Below are 20,217 nucleotides of genomic sequence, written 5' to 3'. Positions count from 1 at the left end.
TTCTGTAGCTGATGGAAGGAGAGTTGGACTTTGGGATTTGACAAATTGGAAATAATATAAAATATGTGCCCAAAAATAGATTTGTTAATGAGTTTTTTTTTTTGGTAGCAATAACAATGCAGAGGTATCAGTGATGAACAGACATCAGTGTTAAAATGTTAGGTTGTGAGCCAGATATATCCAAAAAGCTTTGCCATGGCCTATTAATTCAGTAAAGAATATTCTTTATGTAACCCTCATGGTAGCACAGTAGCAGCTGTTCATCATCAAACACTTCAAGTGATTGACTTGTGCCTGATTTGCCAAATATGTAACACACCTGACAGAGCATTTACTCTCTTCTTCCGTACAGTTCGGTTTAAGGTGCTGAGCAACAATCACCTTCAAATCCGTGGCATAAAGAAGACCGATGAGGGCTCATATACCTGCGAGGGTCGCCTCATGGCCCGCGGCGAGATTGATCTGCGGGTCATCAAGGTCATTGTGAACGGTTAGCAACCCTCTCTCCCTCACACTATTTCCTCCTCCTTTTTGTTCCTGTGTGCATGTTTTTGTGCGGCAGGTGTCCCATGACGCTTAAATAAGATGAGGATCCTTAGAGGCGACCAGGCTCAGCATCAATGTGGAAACAGTTGCCCAGAGCAACCATGTATCAAAGATGTTTCATGCTAATGAAGTCTGTTTCCTGCAACTTCTGAGCCTAGCAAATGAGTGTACCTAAAATAAGTGTTCTGAATTTGTCACTGCTTCTGTTTCTGTTTTTCCTCCTGCTATCTGTCTCTGTATCAATGTGACTGCCTACATATGTGTGTATCTATCTACCGATTTTTTTCTTTTGATTTATTTCATTATTTGTCTCTCTCTCTCTATGTCTCAGTGCTCCCGACCATCAGGATATGGCAGTCAGAGGTGAATGCCACAGCAGATGTCGGGCAGTCTGCCATGTTGACTTGTGCTGTTGATGGCTATCCTGAACCCATGGTGACTTGGACAAGGTAAAGCCCCGCTGGCAACTGGAGAGACAAATGCTTTCAAAGAGTTGTAGCAGCACTTGTCAGATGATCAGCCTGAATCATTTAAACAATTTAAACTGTTAAATTGTAGAAGTAAGCCTGTTAGTTAGTTCGGCAGTCTATTTAATAAAACCTGACTTTATCTAATGTTGAAGTTATTGATCTAACGTTAAAGTTATTACTGTTAGTCCTTTCATTTGTTATTTTGTTTTTGTTTTTTTTTTTGTAATTTGAGACAACTCACACATATACAATCAGCAGAGAGCATCATATCATGATATCATATTTTTAATCTTTGAAGTAGCTTAAAGCTTGTTAAAGTTTAAACTTTGTCACCTTTCAATTTGTGAAGTGCTTGTAGAACCAGTTCTTGTACTTAGTTTAGTGGGTATTGAGTTCAGGTTGTACTTAGGCACAGTTGTGCTTTGAGCATAATACTAATGTCAGCATACTAACATGGCTGACAAAGAAAATGCTAACATGCTGATGTTTAGTGGGTATAATCTTTACCGTGGTCACCATATCATATTGACATGTTAGCATGTTAACAACTGCCAGTTAGCACTAAACACAGAGTCCAGTTGAGGCCGATGGTTATGTCATTTGTTTTGCAGGTATTTGATCATAAACCAAAGTATTGGACAAATTAAAATTTTGACCTACTGATGGCATTAGATGTGAAGCATCACCAGTGCATCCTGAGGGGAACATGAATGTTGTACCAATTTCCATGGTGGTCTATAAAATATCTGTTTTTCATTCTTAACCAAAAATGTCAACCTGATGGTGGTGCAAGAGGAAATGTCAGCAGATCACTGAAGTCAATACAATTCATCCTCTGGGAACCTCTAAATCAATCCAATAATTGTTGTTGAGCAAAATGGTGGAATGACCAACAAACCTACAGACTGACGAACCAATGAACCACGCTGTGATTTTAGGTTTGCCCACTGAAAGTTTATTTCACAGAAGCATTTCATCTTGCATACGAAATGTTAATTAAACATTAAAATTAATTATAGCCTGTTATAATTCTATGTTATGAAGGTCATTGAATCTGTCTAGAATACAACAAGATTGCATGAAAATTTATTTCACTCACCATCAGTGACTGGTAAAGAAAATGTTTTTATAGAAACACAGTACATAGGCTTCCCTTGAAAATTAAACATTATAGCCTGCTGGTTCAGTTTATGTGTCAGAGAGGAGCATTATGCTACTTCTGTAAAATTTGGCTTTGCTGGACTGAATATCTTGCTCAGAGTTTTTGAGAAGAAAGGGGATGAGGTTTGTTTGTCAGTTGGCTTTTACAGCCAATTATTGCAGTAGTCAAAGTTGAACACTGTCAGTAACCATACACCCACATCAGGTTTTGGTCATATGCACCATTTTAACTGCTTCAAACTGTATAATGGAGAGTTATTAGGGGTATTATACTGACTGGTTTATTCATTGAAATTGGATACTTAATCGCAGGGTATTAAAGGTGCAGTAAACAGTGAAACCTGAAGACTAGGGTGTCATCAAGAGCCACACTATACTGTGTGTCTGAATACAGCCATTGATAGGCTCCCGCTTTGTTATACTGTTCCTGTTCATCTTGTTTCCAGGACAGCAGTTAGCTTTGTAGATAGCTTAGACTGGGGGAGTCACAACGTACAAAGAGACCAGGAGCATCTGTTGCTCTTGGTCTTCAGTATTTTTTGGCCCACTGAATCATTTTTAATACTTGTGCAGTTAGACAGCACCCACAACTTGTTGAAAGTTGTATTGAAGCCCAAACAAATGATTGCAGTCACAGGTCAGAGAATATTATCTCTTTTGCATTTCTGGCAATAGTGAAAAACGATTTATACTCACCTAGGACATAATGAAAAAAAACATGAGACATTTTTTAAAAAATTGCCTCTTAATACTGTCAAAAGTCTCGAAGAAGAAAAATATTATCCTTCTCATTTTCTGAGAACATTTTCTGCTCTGAAATTGTCAGCTTACACTTTCTTCATCACTGCACTTCTACTTCATCTCTTGATCTGTTTCACTTTGTAATTCATCTAGTAACTCCTGCATGTTTTCCTAATCTCTAAGGATCATGTTTAAGAAACAGTTTATCTTTTTGAAGAACAGCAGCCTGTTAACATGGTGCGGATTTGATTTGATAGATGAATATAATGTTCAACACTTGTGTTTTCCACAGGAACGAAGTGGTTCTCGAGGCAGGAGAGAAGTATAGCTTTAATGAAGATGGCTCTGAAATGACAATAATGGATGTTACCAAGCTGGATGAAGGAGAGTACACCTGCATTGCCAAGAACAAGGCTGGGGAAAGTGAGCAGGAGCTCAGTCTAAGAGTGTTTGGTAAGGAGAAACATTTTATATACATACAGAACATGAATTAAAGTGACAATGTAAAATGTTCCAAGTGTGTGGGAATGAAGTATAAGAGTATGTAGGTGGGCTAACAATGGTATGGTTTCGTGTCTAGCTTTGAAACGGATACAAGACGAGGTGTTGTTTCAGTGTGGGTTGTGTTGTTTCATGTAAGGATGGAAACTAAAGATGTAGAGAATAAGGTTGAGCTCAGCTGAACTCTTTGAATTCCTGTACTTTTTTTCTTTGTTTTTTTTTTCCAACTAGGTTGTTGCCGCCTTTATTTTGTCATGTTACAGTGACCATGTCCTAAATCGCAATCAAAATATCAGTTCATGTAGTCATGTCAATTAAATTTATGTTAAGTTAGCTTGTGCAGATTATTTTCCTAAACAATTGTAGTGGCCAAAGCCTGATTCTTTAGAGCTCATTGTGTAAACAAAATTACTCATGACAGTTTTCAAAGCATATTGTTTACCTCTTTAGGAAATTACCTCATTATGTTGAGGATTTTCTTGCACTTCAAAGCCCTGGTCTCCTTACATCAATGTGGAACAAGCTGTAATCATGTGTTTCCTTTTAAACTCCGATGTCTGAATATGAAAGCTGCAAATTTGTTTTCTGATAATGTTTTGTTTTGTTTTGTTTTGTTTTGTTTTGTTTTGTTTTGTTTTGTTTTGTTTTGTTTTGTTTTGTTTTGTTTTGTTTTGTTTTGTTTTGTTTTGTTTTGTTTTGTTTTTGCATCGACCCTGATTTGTTTAATATGTGGTATCTTTCAATACCTAGTCTGACTCAATATTCATATTTACTTCTATAATATAGCTCAGTGATCGTCAACTGGCGGCCCGCGGGCCGAATCTGGCCCGTCGAAGCTTCCAATCCGGCCCGCAATTGAATTCCGAAATAGTGAGGAGGAAAAAGAAAATCTCTTGTGGTATTTAGGGTATCCTTTAAAAAGGATTAAAGCAACCCAATAAGCAATTGAGATCGAGTTCTCCTCCTTCATCTTCTCTGTGAAGTTGCCACAGCAGCCTCCTTGACAACAAATCTCCCTGGAACCAATCAAGTTTGTTCCAAAACACATCAATTTTTTCCAGTGATGGACATGACAGCCCCACAAATTTCAAGGCAAAATATCTCTATCACCCCTGGTGGCAGGCAGCAGTATAGGTGATAGGAGCCTGACTGATAAAGGCTAAAAAATGACATCAATTTTGTAAGAAAATTAAAATATCAAAACAACAATACATTAATGAGGCCAAAATGTAAATTTTATTTAATTTTATTTTAAAGTCTGGCCCCCACAGTGTCTGCCGAGAAAGATTCTGGCCCTTCCACAAATGTAGTTGATGACCCCTGATATAGCTGCACAGTGCACACTCGCCCACAATACCCCATAAATCTTAATTTTTTTCTCTATGATATTCAATATTCATGGGCTAGATAAGCAGCAGTTTGTTCTTGGGTTCGTTATAAATTTAAACACTAAAATCCGAGCATCATCCACATAGTGTTGTGATCAATTTTGATCAATTTGACTGACAGTGCTGCAACATAAGCAAAACAACCTCACAACTTGATTTTGATTCAAATGTTGCTATATTCTGATTGGTGTAAGGACGTATGTGACAACACCTTTTTCCAACTGAACTTCACCCACTTCAAACCAGTGAGATGATCACATACGAAAACAGAAATACACACAAGTTTCATATGAAATAACCAAAACTGGTCCATCTTTGTCTAAGAATCTGATTGTGAAAATATAGTCTTCAAAGCCTTAAAATATGGCAACACTGAAATTAGTAAAGCAAATTGGATGAGTTCTATATACCTCTCAACTGAGAATATATAATCTGCATCAATACCTTTGGTAAAAAGTATGTGTGTGTGTCAGAGCTATAGTGACAAGGTTTACGCAGCATTTATTTATTTCTATTTCCTAACTCCAGCATGAACAAAATAAGCTGCCAGCAGCAGAGGCTTTTAGAGCGATTCTACAAAATGATTAAAATACAAAATACTTCACTTGCTGACACACATCATCAGTGTATTACCATTACTGAAACCCCTGGCCACTGCTCATTTGTTTGTGCTGTTACAAGGTTGTCTCGCTCACAGTGCTATATGATAGAAAATAATTCCAGTGTTTCAATGATAAAGGAATGATTGGAGTGGATCTTGGTTTACATTGCTGACATAGCTCTGATCCCAATCCTGCTGATCAGTTTGTGACAAACCTGGCTGTAAATATAAGTGGTTGTATTTTTAAATCCTTAAGTTAGAAATAACAAAAAAACACCCTTTCCTTTGTTCATCTAATCATTATCAGTTGAGAGAATAGCATTTTAATACAAGGTTGCAGTTGTTTTTTTTGTGCTGAATATTGTAAATTCTATTCACACTGAATAGACATAAATTTAGTAAGCCCACTGCCTAATGCATGCATTCATCCTTCATGGAGTGGAATGGAAAAGATGAGAGCACTGAGTAATGCACTTCCTTGCGCTTCAGAAGAAGCACTTGAATTTGCTTTGCTCTGCTCGTGTCACAGTTGTGGCACCCTGCTGTTCTTTCAGGCTAGCTCAGGTGTACTTTAACTTGACAGTCTGCTCAAATGTAAACAAAAATGAAGACAGGCTCCTTTGAGATAGGCTAAATAAATTATTACATGAATTAAGTTAGGATCCACACATGGTTATCACAACTTTGCTGTCACTGGGACTGGGAAAGCTTAAATACATTTTTACTGCATAAAAATCCCCCTCACCTGTCAAGCTACTGATCCTCATCCTCCCTTTGAACTCATCCCAAATCCACAGAGTTGCTCTGTTATTTATTGTACTTGTGCTGCCAAACCACCTGGCTGTCTTATTATGCTTGTGCAGATGTGATGACTATGTGTTTGTGTTCTACAGTCAAACCTAAGATCACATACATCGTAAACCAGAGCACTTCAGAGATGGAGGAGCAGGTAACTCTGACTTGTGAGGCTTCAGGTGATCCAACTCCCACCATCAACTGGAGCTACGGTGAGCGTGTCTTCACTGAAGGAGAGCAGGTAAAATAAAAGTGGATGAAAGTAGTTGCTAAATAACTGAATCCTAGACACTTCATTTTGATCCTTAAGGCCTGGTGTCCTGCAAGCATTATTCCTTTTGGAGCTAATGAACCACACCTGGCCTAAAGTAGACTGATACTGAATGTGTCCCAGTTGCACTATACATAAAACCACTTGGTGCTCGATGTGTGAAAAAAAAGAAAAAAAAAGAAAAAGAATAACAGATGATGGTGGAACATTGTCTCTGGTGACAGCACAGAAAAGAGTTAATGTAGAAATAAATCCACGAAAACATTTATATTACTTTGACATTGTTGTGAAATTAGTGATGAATTTCTGAAGCTGCAGTTTGAATGATATCAGCTAATCTCATGCATCAGTTCCTCTGCACAAAAAGTAAAAGTAAATTTTTTGTATTATAATTTTCTTCTACTACACTTTATAAGGCATCAGTACGTGATGTGAAACTGGGACACAGTGCCTTGTAACCACATGGGAGGAAGATAAACCTGCAGGACATTGGTGTCTCAGGGAGAGGGATTGAATACCTTTAACCTAAATTCAAGAGGTATATTGATGTGCAGGTGGGGGGCTTGTGCAGTTTCATTGTGAAACACCCTCAACAAGGTTTATGTACTGCTTTTTTCCCCTAAATTAGCAGCTCCTTCGAGATGACCCAGTGGACTTCATGTAATTAGCTCAGCGATACTCAGCCAGTAATGTGGAGTACTCTTAGACTTGACTCGAGTTTTCCCAAATGTCAAGAAAATTTTAGCATCAGAAACGCAATTATAACATTCCCAAAATAAGTATTTAATTTGAGGCAATAATTAAACTTTGTCTGCTTCTTATTGTATTTGCTAGAATGAGCACTTGAAGGCTCAAGTGTTTGTTTGGCATTTTCAATCACTATTGCCATTATTCTGCTGATGCCAGTGATTGAAAAGAATTGAATTTGTATCAGTGGATATTCTGTTGCCATCTTTTAAATTTGTTTTGGCACTGCATTGGTTAAGAGCTAGTTTTTTTTTTACCTTCCATTACATCCTTGATACCCCTGTGTGTTCTCTTGGTAATATCCTCTACAATATTCCATGTACAAACCATCAAAAACAATGAACGCCTGATTGGTATTCTCGTACATCTATTGCCCACATGACCTGGTTCCTTAAGGTCTTGTTGTCTCCTTAAGGTCTTGTTGTCTTGCTACAGTTAACAGTTAATGAGAGGGAAAATGCATTAGATATATACTGTAGATCATGGAGGAATTCTGGAGCCAGTCCATTACATGCACTACATTTTCTTCCTACAGGCACATCTAAACAGGATCTATCAGGTATGAAATCCGCGTGGCACAGAAATGTACTGGAGTAGTGTTGCAAAGTATGCCTCCAGATTTGACAAAACCCCCACTGAAATCAAATAATCCCTTTTTATTGAAAATTTCCCAGCTGTTTCTTGAAAACCCCAAGGAATGATCTCATCAGAGTTCATGAAATTGATTCGACAACTGCATGCCTTCCAAATATAGCCCAAAACCTTCACTGATCTTGTGATACAAAGTGTATAGAGCTTATCTCATAAGATCAGATGAAAATGTGGTTAATAACATAATAATAGGGAAACATAATTTCTGTGTCGCTGTTGCCTCATCATTTCAAACTTTCCATCACAGCATGAGGTTGCCTGGATGCAAGCCCAGCTAGTTCTGTCTGTCATCTCCATAGTACTGTAGATTGTCTAACATTACTGTTGGTATCACCTGAAAATTGAGGGTAAAAATGCTCCACATTAAATTTATCTTTTGAGTATCTAACACCCAAACACTGCAGCAAAAATATAAGCATTAAAAACATACTGATCATCGAGGTGGCCAGGAGAGAAGCGGGTTAACTGACATGAATTCAAGTAGACTACAGGTACTGTTCTCTGTGAGGAACAGAAATATGAACCTTACACCGTCACCTGTCAAACCTACAGGGCTGAGTGTTAGATATTCAAAAACAAATTTTGAGTGGAGCCACATAAGTGCAAAACAAGCTACCACCATATGGCACGTCACGACATGCCTATTTTTTTCTTTGTAACACCCACAGTGGCATACAAGGACACCCAGTAAGAGTTTATACCTCAGTCCTATTATCCACTGTCGATGTCTCAGGAGAGAGCATTTTTTGTGGAACACACCTCCCAACTGCTGTAGCTCGACTTCTTCTGTCAGTGACAGTTTGGCTTCTTCTGTGATCTTGAAGCTGTCACAGTGGATGAGGAGACTCATCAGAACACTAGACGTTCACTCAAGAGCTCCACATCTCACAGTTTCACCATGAAATGTTATAATAGACATTGCCTGACTGTAGGTGTGAAGATTGACTCTACGGGTGTTGAAATAACAATTTTATACTTTTTCTTATTGACAAAAAACAGGCAATTACAATTTGCAGTAAACACCCATTTTCTGCACTGTGTAGTCACTGATGGGCTGTACCATGGCATGTCATGTGACACATGTCATGTAACACACACCTGTGCTGCGGTGGCACTGTGTTTTGCACTTCAGTCTGCAGTATGCTGCGTGATCTGTGGCATCTCTTCTTCAAAGAAATGATTAGCAGCCTTACTGAATCACTGTAGAGTAAGAGTAGATGCAGATTACTTATGTTCTCCTTTTATAATTCTGATTATCAGCAGGGGAAATGATTTCCATGGTGGGGCTCTAATGAATGCAGGAGGAAACGGCTGCTAATTGTTTAATTGTAATGTTCTGTTTGTTCATTCGATGTCTGTCTGTCATGCTGTCTGCAATCATCATAACAGCTGTATTTCATCTGGAATGGGTGTGACAAGTGAACCAACATTCATTTGGGGTGGACATGGTTAATTGAAAAAAGAAAACTGCAGCTGTTATTTTACTTTTTTGTACACTCTTTAAAAGTATGGTAAGGGCAGCATTGGTGAGATAACCAGTACAGATCTGTATTGTGCCATTTCAGGTGTGTGTTGATGATTAATAGATGGAATTAATTAGCAGTTTATTTGAATGTGTTTTCAGTTCTTTGACTCCTGAGCTGCTCAGCTCCTCATTTCTGGCTGGATCACAACAGCGGGCCAACCCTATAATCGCAAATGTCTGTGGGTGACTGACTGACTGACTGACTGACTGACTGAGTGATCATAGTTGAATGATCTTATATCCACCATTGGCTGATGTGAGTTGAAGTTTGGCCATTGGCCGTTGCATTTTTAAAATGAATTAGTGCAAACAGAAAGAAAGGGCTGTCTCTAATGGAAGCCTGTGTCAGATAAAGACCTGTTACCTGCAGTTGAAGTAAATAAATGCCCTGGTCGCTTTTTGAGGAAATAGAGTACTTAAAAAATTCGATGGAAAGCGCAGAAGTGCGCTGTATGAGAGGCAAAATAAGAAAGATGTCGCTTATAACTTTCTCTCTGAGTGATCACTTTGCAAGTAAATATAGCTAAAATCACAACACAGTTTTTGTCTATAACTTATGTGTATGAGGATTTTGTCAGAAAATGTAAAATTAGGATTTTAGAAGTGTAGAGCAGCAGCTTAGGGTTGGCTTGGAAGTTAACATGTAGTCTTAATGTGCCACAGTTAAGTCATACTTGTTCCGTTGTCTGACAACAGAAATAGAAAAACATGTAAATGAAAACAGCTCTATTGGAAACTTATAGAAGATAGTGAGTTTAAACTGGCTGACTAGTCTTGTTCTTGTTTGAAGAGCTTTGATTATAGTACATTACATAATGTACATTCAGCACATAGATGTTTTTTACCTACTTCATGTAGAAAACTTGTGATAATAATAAAATACTTTACTCTATCGCACATATGAATGATGTGCAGTTTTTTTGTTAGTCCTGACAGAGAAGAGGATTATCAGAGTAGTCTGATAAATCCCAGATTGGGTGTAATAGTCATGATTTTAGAAAAATGATCCTGCCCTGGCTGTGACTGTGGGTTGTAACTTTATATGAATACACTGACATTTTGGCAAAAAAACTATTTCACCATCTTTTCTGTACAATAAAACTATGAGTAGTATTTCAAGTAGTTAATTGTGTAATCTGCATTATACAGTTGATCAATTAAGATTTTGCAGTTGAGAGGGACTATAACTTCTCTTAATGGTTCAATTCACAGTCCACAAATGATACCAACTTTGAATAAAAGCTTCAGAAACTAAACATCAGAAATAATTTATACATGTTTATGTTGTTTTGGATTACCTCCGTCTTTAAAGTTAGAATACATCCTTGAACAAATCTCTGTGTTTAGGGGTTATTAAAGCTGCCCTGTGGAGTAAACAAACAGTTTCTGTTTACATTCACTGTTACTCACTAAAACACACTAAACTCCTTTAAGTCTAACAAATGTGTAGAGTGCATTACGTTATTTTCAAAATAAGTGCAAAGCTGATTTCTCTTGAATCTGCATTGTTGACACCCATCTTTACGTATTCTGTCTTCATCTCCCTGCTTTTGATGCAGCATTACTTCCACCTGTAAATCAGTGGAATAGGATGCATGTTTGTCTGCACGTGCACAAGGACAAACAAAATGTGGGCCCACATATAAAAACATTGATGCATAGTGCTGCTGGTGGACCACAGGGTTACACAATTTTAAGCTAACATTTTAACTCTATAATAACTTTAATTTCAGTTTCTCAATTTACAACTTTATTGTAGACTCTCAGACAAAAGACCAAGACAAAACATGTCGGCCATGTAGAACTTTGTGAGAGACTGATATAACGTATGCTATCTCAATGGCGGATTTAGATATGGGCGGCATCTTGTCAGGGGGGCCATGGGCACTCTAAAAAGTTACATTTGCGCAATAGGTTTTCTATTGCTCATTTGCACATCACTCAATGAAAAGTCTCTGTGTGGGTTGGAGCAGGTGCTCTTTCTAGTTTATGCAGGCATCTGCTGCTGAGGTCTCCCCTCTCATTCTCAGAGGTGGTGGGAGATATAGAGGGGGGCAAGGGATAATTCTCCCCTCTGGAGCAGGGAAATGTATCAAATAAGCAGTTCTATCTCTGTACAGTATCAGTATTAACCATTTAATTGCTGGGCAGATTTCATATAATGATTTAATTGATTAATTTGCATGAAGGAAAGCAAGAAAGGTCAGACTTTAGATGGCAGTTGTTTTAAAATGTGTGTCTTGTTTGAGTGTGCAGTAGTGTAATAATCAGGTTCTCTCGTTGGATAAAGGGTTTGCTCCTCAGGAGTTTTCTGTACTGCTCTGTTGAACAAAGTAAAAACATGTTGTTGACTGAATAAGGATGACTTTTTGTGGTCCTTTTATCAGGTTACGCTGCTGCCTGTTGGAGGTCCCAACCGCTAAACCAGCTGCTTTAACAAAACACAAAAAAAATTATAGGTATCAGCTGATCTCACTCATAGATGATCGGTATCAGTATTGCTAGCAAAAAAAACTAGATTGGGGCATCCCTAACTATTAAAATTAAAAATAAAAAGGGTAGAGAGGGCCAAGGTTTTAACGATATTATCTTCACCTTTCATGTGAGAACAATGGTGTTTATGATGCAGCAGACAGTCTCTACAGTTTAAGATATCTTGAATTGAGCAAAAAGATCAGGATTAGAGGATTCCTTCAGATGCTGCTGTCAGTCATGTACAAAACCAAGACAGTCTATATTTCATCTGATATTCTATTAGCCATTCAAATCTTAGTCTGGCTTTGTTTGACCTTGTTCCCATTCTACTGTGGTCTTGTGTTTTAAAGGTTAACAGGAGGAGAAACGAATTCATTCTGAGGATTCTAAATAAAATCTTGAGTGTCTGCACACAAGCATTGTCTGTTAACTGTGAGTGAAGAGATGCACAATGTGAGGATTGAAGGAGATTACTGTATCATACAATAGAAAAGCTGTAGTACTGCACATAAAAAGGGACAGCATAAAAGGAGTATGCTCAAAAAACTGTTGTACACTCGTGGGTGTATGCCTGCTTAGAGGTACGTTTCAAATTCAAATTAGTACTTATCTGAGGATAGTTTTGTTTTTGTTTATACATCAATTAAAGTTAAGTGTTTATATATTTATTTTAAAACTTTCAGCTTTATGTGTGGTATTTTGTTGTTTCATTCCTTTGAATGCATTCACTGTGAGTCGCACTAGATAAGTGTGTCTGTTTATTAAATGAAAATGTAAATGAAGTATTTATCCATGCTTTGTACATTATCTACATAATGACTGTTTTGCTTATTTGAATACATATTAAACATTCTGCTTGATGCAGGAAGTTTTTAAGCTGTAATTATCTGGAAATATTGTCAACTATACAGACAGAAGTTATAGTCAAATAAGAGTAATTATAAAACTTAAAAGCAGAACAAAGTTTGTAGTCAATTCGTGATGCTACTTTATGTCTGTAATCTGTATGTTTGTAAAGAAAAAAAAAATTCAATTCAAGTTTCAGCACACAAATCTGCTTTTAAGGCCTGCTCTGTGTAACTTCAGGATTTTCATTTAGAAATTAAAGACTTCAGAAAGGAAATTCATGATTATTTTATTTGTAATAAGATGCTTAAAGAAATTTTGTAATTAATGTTGTGTGGCAGCGGTGTAGGCAGGGCATCTGGACGTGCTTTAAACGTTGCGTGCCAGTACAGAGAGAGCATTGTTTTATCCAAACACAAAAGGCTGCTCATTTACAACAGCATGCCTGCTAGCTCAGTAGTGGGGTGATGTAAGGGTTTCTTCACCAAAATGCTAGTCAGTTTTCCATGATGTACTGGCAGAGGCTCCTAGGCTCAGCAGTTAATGACACAGGACTATGACAATATGCATACTCATTAGTTTCAGTCAGGCATCACCAAGTGAATAAAACACAGCCAGGGTTCAGTACATTTGTGTGTTTGCTGTATTCGTGTTAGTATGTCGCCTCTCTCTGCTTTGCCCTCTTCATGCTGACATTACAATTTCTGTCAGAACAAAGAGCGAGGGTAATTCTCTATGGAAGGAAATAACAATGGGCAGGAAAAATGATAAGTCCCAAAGGAACCGTCACAATATTGTTCTGCGCGTTTACTCGGAGACGTGATTGTGTTATGGTGTCTTTGGTTTTGCATGCTCGCATCTGCTGTTGTTCATTGTCCTTTTGTCTTAAACAATCACCTGTCACAGATATGACAGTGATAGTTGTCAGCTCACTTACTGCAGAGGCAGTGCTGCAGACGAGTGTGTGGATGAGGGTGACGATGTTACAGACCATTAGGTTGCCTGTTTTAATTGGGCTACTACTCTTTCTCAGCACGGTGGTGATATGCAGCCAACTGCTGTTTGTAATGATGTACGGTGCACCCTGCCTCTTACTGTGACAGTAGAGGACTTACAATGCTCTCAAGAACAGAGTGAAATTACACTCATACAATATGTTTATTTCTAATAAGGTTTTTACAGTCTCCTTTTTTTACACTCATTTTGATTATTTTCATAGTAAATAATGAGTCAAGTTTGTTAGTGATATAAACCACTCAAATTCAAACACACCATATGTTTATTGTGTTATTTCTGAGCCTCTGGCATTGATTACGAGAGGATAATACAGGGGCTTGATTCACCGTTTTGCCCTACAATTATTCCGGCAGATTGCTTTCATTTATTTGACATTTTCTTGCTGTTGCACCTGATGAAATAGCTGTTTATCATTTTGCTTGTTACGCTTCAATACCTTTTCGCTGTGTGGGCCATCACATCTCATCGTCATGGTTAACATTTTCTCCTCAGCATCATGAAATCCATAGAGCATGCTTTCCAAAAAGCTGGGCTTTTCAGTGTCACTGATTTAACTTGACATAGCATGTTGTCTAGTACTGTCTAGTACAAATGACTTGTTTGTTATTCAGAGGTTTGATTTTATCTGTCATGATGTGAAATAATTCTGTATTGGGCAGAGTGTTTTACTGTATTCGAGTGGATATGACCAACGTGATTATGATAATCACTTATTCTTGGTATGTGAATTTATTTCCTGAGTAACTCAGTAACATGACAAAATGTTAAACCCATGTTGATCCCAGTCAAACAATGAGTCAGATATGCTTTTTGTGCTTTTGAAAATGATTTACTTTAATACCATTTACTGTGATTTTCAAATATATGCAGTAGGTACATGAGACAGACATTAGAAGTGAAGTGCTGCTACATGATGGTATAAAGAGGCCTTAGTTATTATTTAAATTGTACAGTTTCAGTTAGTGTATCTTTAGTGCATCAATTCTTATCATTCAAAAAATCATGTTTTTAAAACTAATTTGCCCGGAGATTTATAATATCGACTGACAGTGTTAGATGCCATCATATAGTTTTTTTTAATGAACAAGACTTTAAATTTCTGAATTCATGCAAATCACTGTTTTGTCAGTTGTAGCCTTGTAGTACAATCAAAGCATAACAATGGGGAAAAAACACTTAATTGGAAACTGTAGTACAAGTATTGTTAACATTCAGAGCAAGTATCTGACTTGCAAAATTACTCAACATAACACGAGGCAAAGATTTATTTCCAGGTCTCACATGGGTGTAGAAAGAGCAGCAACTAAATTGCTTATTTTAAAACCGTCGTTGTTTATTGAGTAACCCAGCAAATGTTGTTCAATGACTGATTGACTAGGGTACTAACTGTCATTTCTTGATGTAGAAAAGGGAAGAGGAAAGGCTTTTTATATGCACAACTAAAGACAACAATGAGAGTAAATTCTGTTTTATTGGCTTTTATCCTCTCATTATTGCTTCAAGCTTCAAAAATGGATTACAAGTTGATAATTGCTGCAGAACTTGTACTAAACAGACCAACATATCTCTGCAGCAGTGTAATGGATTCACCTCTTACTGATAAACCAATAGCCTTCTTATCTGTAAGTATTTGTGCTATCATGATGCCAATGGACTTGCTTCTTTTAGGCTTAGAAGCAGTGTTGTTCCAGTGTGCAGTAAAGAAAATAGCACACCAAAAATTTACCGTCAAAATAAAACCTTTATTGTCACATAATAGGCTTCTCTGGAAGGTAAATCCAAAGCCAATGCCCTTATTATAACTGTAGACCTTTAGTAAAATGGGACATTCAGCTCAGGTACTCGGGGTGCACAGAAAGTAAACTGTGGATATTTAATGCATGCAATGTGCAGCATCCCAGCTTTGTCTGGATAAGGATTACTTTCTAAGAATTGCTTTGCCTTGTGTTTGTTGTTCTGTCTCTGTCCTTTACAGGCATCATGGACTCGGCCCGAGCAGCACAAGGTATTCTAAATGCATGACTTTTTTCTACACCCATCCATCTTTCATGTCAGGGGAGTCTAATTCAATTCTGGATGGATGCAGATCAAAATTCTTGATCAAATAAGGGTCAGGGAAAATGTAAACCCTGAGAATGATGCAGTAGTCCATCTGTCTATTTGTTTTACTCGTTTGTTTTCCATATAAACTAAACATGCTGTAACTTACTTCAGCCTGTTTGATTCCAGACCTGTAACTTAGCCTGTGACAACACAGGTCATTACAAGACATCTGCCTGCTCAAATATGATTTTTTTTATGTATGGGATGCATCAATCTGTTAAATTTTGTTTGTCAGCCTGTTTACCCTCTGATTTATTTATTTATTTATTTTTAGGTAAAACTCACACTTCTCAGATCTCTCTGTCCTCCCACCCACATCTTCAAATCTAACTCAGTCCACTGTCAATTCTTGATTATAACTTCAGCAGGTTTTTCTGACATTAGAAAATAGCTTCCTGTAGTTCTAATTCTTTGCACCACCGATGACTAAATATGTATATAAGAGAAAATGAAACATGTCTTTGAGCAGCAACCCAGAGTATCAGAGCCAGACACTTTCTCTGAAAGAAAGTGAAAATTGGCAAAAGAAAGAGCTGCCCACATAAGCCTCTCTCCAACTTTCTTCACTATTGAATATGTGTTTTACATATGTGAGAAAATTGGTGAGAAATACCTCCTTGTTGGGTCCAGTATTACTGCTGAGTGCACCAAACTGGAGGATAGAGCTGGTAAAGATTCATTTTTTTTCTCTTTCAAATGAACACAAATTTGTGCTCTCACGAAGTATGTCATCCACAATCAGCCCATCACCATCTCAGGAGCAAGATCATACAGTAGGGTTGCCATTGTTATTTATACTTTTGTACCATTTGACAGGAAATGAGTATGTATTTTTAGACCATTTGGGTTCCTCAAATAGCCTTGCTATTTTATTTTCAAATTGCAGGGAGCACTGCACGTAAAGTGAATTGGTTTTTTCCTTTTACTCCTTCCTGTGATAGTTTTGAGAATGTTTTTTTTTTTCTTTTTTCATTCATTGTTTTCAGCAATCAGTAAATATGGACAGCTGATATGCATTCATTAATGACACCTGTGATTACACAGACTTTGAAATGAAAAACCTCATCGCTGACTACAAGAGGTGAGGAAGAACCTCTCTAATCAGGCACACGCTGACAGTAATTACTAGATTTGTGTAAAACTGTGACTTACACTTGGTTACACAAATGTTTTTTGTGCATCAGCTTTAATAAACTGTGGGCTTCCTGTACACTCTTACCTATACAGTGGGGGTAAAAAGCATCATTTTTAACATCCAGATTCATGATCAGCAGATTGTACAAAAATTAGGCAACTCCAAAAAGCCCAAACAGTGCATCTTAGTAACCTTTAAGAAGGATAAAGATAATACTGACATAAACACATAAATGTCTTAAAAATTTGTGATGCTATGAACCATATTTTAGTCAGCTGTTGTCTCACAAATTACATCTAGACCACACATCTAGAGCACATCTGCAGCACATTTGTGATTTCGGGTTGTGAGTGTATTGCTTTACATTAATGCATTAGGCAATCATTTTCACTTTCTAACACAGTGATATGGTGTTAAAGTCCACTTGCACTCTGAATTGATCACTGTATGTCCTTCTGCAAGAAATCCCATTATAAACCACACAGGGGAGGAGTGTGAGCAGGAAGCAGTATGAGCATGCTGAGCATGTTTTTTGCAAATGCGTAGGCAGCTGAGTGTTGATTTGACAAGCCGCTGAAAGGAAGGTACATTCTGGGGAAGGCACATCTGTATGCTGGGACAGTTAAGATTTGGTGAGACATGAGTTTAACATGTCCTCAGTGCATTCTCAATTTTATGCTCTGATGTTCCAGCAGTGTCTCTCTCCTCTGCTGGTAAAGCTGAAGAATCTGGTGGGAGAGCCCTGCATGTTGTTTGATTTATTAGAGGAGCTTATGTTTGAAAGTCTTTGTTTTCTCCCTTGTCTGTTTTATGCCAGGGTTTCAGATGAAAAGTGGCTTTGTATGTATTTGTAAGAGGCAGTAAAGCCAAAAATATGATCAAGTAAGTTTCCAATAGACAGCCACTCTGGTGCATGATGCATTAAGGATGAAAATGATTGTTATGAAACATGAAACATGAACATATAATTTGCCTGAGAAACTGACCATATGTGGTGCTGGCTTTGTTGGCATTTTGATGCTGCATTCTCCAAAAAGGAGCACGAAATTAGAAAGGACTTGACACTGAGGCTTACTGACTAACTAGGACGTCATGGTTGTACATAGTGTGGCATGTTGCACAGATGCAGGAGTCAGAAGCACTACCACAGGGGTCGAGAGAGAACACTCTCTGCACGGGGGTCAGAATAAAAGGGTAGTGTGTTATGTAAGTGTCTCCCTGGTCTTGCTACCCGCTATGCATAATGAATGCCCCAGACATGCTTTGTCTATTGAATTTGAATACAAACTAACGAGGGTTTCTCTTACATGGCTTCCCAGACTGGGCCCTAATTCAGTATGTGTAAAAGCAACCGTACCATTGTTTTTGCCTCTAGCTTGGATCAAAGCCATGAAAGCAAACAAAAGAGAGGCTTAGATACTCAGTTCTGCAGTACCTTGTTAAAGGATCAATTCACAAAAATGCCTAAGCTTACTGTATAAAAAAATACAGTATGTAAACACAACAACACAACAAAGAATTACCTAGTTAGAGATTTTCATCTAGAAGACAGTTAAGTTGAGCATCACCCTACTCAATTATGAGGGGAAAATAATGTTTATTGTCTGTATAATAAATGTTTGAATAATAATATCCTAGTGGGGGAAAGGTTTTTTTAAAAGCAGAAATTTGGTCTGTCTGACACTTTACACCCCAACTGCTGAGTGTCAGATGACGACAACAATCACAACAACACAGAGTTATTGACCCTGAAGGTCAAGAAGCTACTTATGGTTGGATGTTGTAACTCTGCATATCAAGTTAATGAAAGCAGATATCTCTTGAGCAGGAGGGTCATTTACACATCTCATTAGCCAGCTGTCTATTGTCATTTCACAGGTTTCAAACACTTTGTGACTTGACATGTGCCCTTCATCACTGAATGTGGGGCATGTGCTAAATGTGGATTTACAGAGTGTTGCAACCTAAAACACCAAAAAACACCACAAGCAATTAACTTAAAATGTCATTTTACTGAAAAATATGAGTGTGTACAATGGCACTAAGTCACACGTGTCATCAGTATAAAAGTGCGAGTGTGGCATGTAAGGTAATGCTCTGTCTAGTGTCACGCATCAGCATATTTCTTGAGTTGGTAAGCCTTCGTGTGAAAGGCTCTTGATGGGTTCATGTGCTTTCTGTAATCAATTATTGATAAGCTCCCCTGTACTGTCAACTGTGTCCTTATGTTTCCAGGTCTTTACAGAGCAGAATGTGCCTACTTCATTAATGTAACGTCTGTTCTGCTCATTAAAGAACCACTTTCTTAGGCTTTTTTTTTTCAGGTCACACATCTTTCTTCTAAAATATGCTCTGTATGTAAATGTATAATTTGGCTACGGAAAATAACTCAATGACCTAAATGAATGGTTTTGTTTTTTCCTAAACGACGCCATTTTCTGCTTTCATTTAGAGTAAGGATGGAAATGTGGTGGTGAGGAGTGATGCTCGTGTGTCTTCCCTCACTCTGAAGTATGTCAAGTATACAGACGCTGGCCAGTATCTCTGTACAGCACGCAGTGCCATTGGAGAGGATGATCAGCCGGCACACCTGGAGGTTCGCTGTAAGTATTTCCTTCATTCTTTCATTCAGCATGTCCTGATCATATAAATCTCTTAAATTCACTTTTACATATCACTTGTTTCCGGCACTATTAAAACCACAAAATCAGAAATGTTTTGGCAGCAAGTTTCTATCAAGTGTATTTTTTGTTTCCTAGATGCCCCTAAGATACATGGTGCGGTAGCAGTGTATACCTGGGAGGGAAATCCAGTGAATATCAGCTGTGAGGTGAAGGCTCATCCCAGCGATGTATCTATTGTTTGGTTGAGAGATGGACTGCAGCTCCCCAACTCAAACACCACCAACATCAAGATCTTCAGAACACCATCAGCCAGCTACCTGCAGGTACACATAAGCCAAACTACAATTTACTCTCTACAAAATAAATTCAACAAACACACAGCCCTCCGACATGCGCACGCACACACATTCCTCGTGTGTCATCAAGATTTCATGACCATAGACTTGAAGTAAAGAGTTTTCTTTCAGCTCTATTCTGTAAAAAATCTGATGAATAATTCAGCAGCAGGAGAGCTCACAGCAACAAATAAAAATAGGCTACTCTAATGGACAAACAAAAAGGTCACCTTCAGAGTGTTTGACACACAAGTTTGTTCATCTGTTTTGGTACACTGCCCTTCA

General features: G+C 37.9%; 2 protein-coding genes across 11 annotated transcripts in view; one reads left to right on the top strand and one right to left on the bottom strand.

The window, feature by feature from the left end:
• The window catches only part of cadm1b (cell adhesion molecule 1b), a 230,606-nt gene extending 210,700 nt beyond the window's left edge, over nucleotides 1-19,906 (bottom strand). Inside the window, exon 1 of the mRNA XM_071495819.1 lies at nucleotides 19,770-19,906. The gene's annotated coding sequence lies outside the window, so the exon portion shown is untranslated. The remainder of the gene's footprint in view (nucleotides 1-19,769) is intronic.
• The window catches only part of ncam1b (neural cell adhesion molecule 1b), a 77,734-nt gene that overhangs the window by 37,204 nt on the left and 20,313 nt on the right, over nucleotides 1-20,217 (top strand). For 5 of the 10 annotated variants that reach the window (XM_071495805.1, XM_071495810.1, XM_071495809.1 and 2 more), the window contains exons 5-12: nucleotides 353-490; nucleotides 878-995; nucleotides 3,211-3,371; nucleotides 6,302-6,444; nucleotides 7,757-7,780; nucleotides 15,711-15,740; nucleotides 19,426-19,576; nucleotides 19,733-19,920. In XM_071495805.1, the coding sequence (XP_071351906.1) occupies nucleotides 353-490; nucleotides 878-995; nucleotides 3,211-3,371; nucleotides 6,302-6,444; nucleotides 7,757-7,780; nucleotides 15,711-15,740; nucleotides 19,426-19,576; nucleotides 19,733-19,920 (953 nt within the window). The remainder of the gene's footprint in view (nucleotides 1-352; nucleotides 491-877; nucleotides 996-3,210; nucleotides 3,372-6,301; nucleotides 6,445-7,756; nucleotides 7,781-15,710; nucleotides 15,741-19,425; nucleotides 19,577-19,732; nucleotides 19,921-20,217) is intronic. The other 5 variants (XM_071495806.1, XM_071495813.1, XM_071495808.1 and 2 more) reach the window with 3 other exon arrangements.

This window comes from Trachinotus anak, unplaced genomic scaffold (genome assembly GCF_046630095.1).
Source record: "Trachinotus anak isolate AG129_WGS33_773 ecotype Australia unplaced genomic scaffold, CSIRO_AGI_Tana_v1 ptg000014l, whole genome shotgun sequence".
Lineage (NCBI taxonomy): Eukaryota > Metazoa > Chordata > Actinopteri > Carangiformes > Carangidae > Trachinotus > Trachinotus anak.
This window is presented reverse-complemented; position numbering and strand designations above follow the sequence as displayed.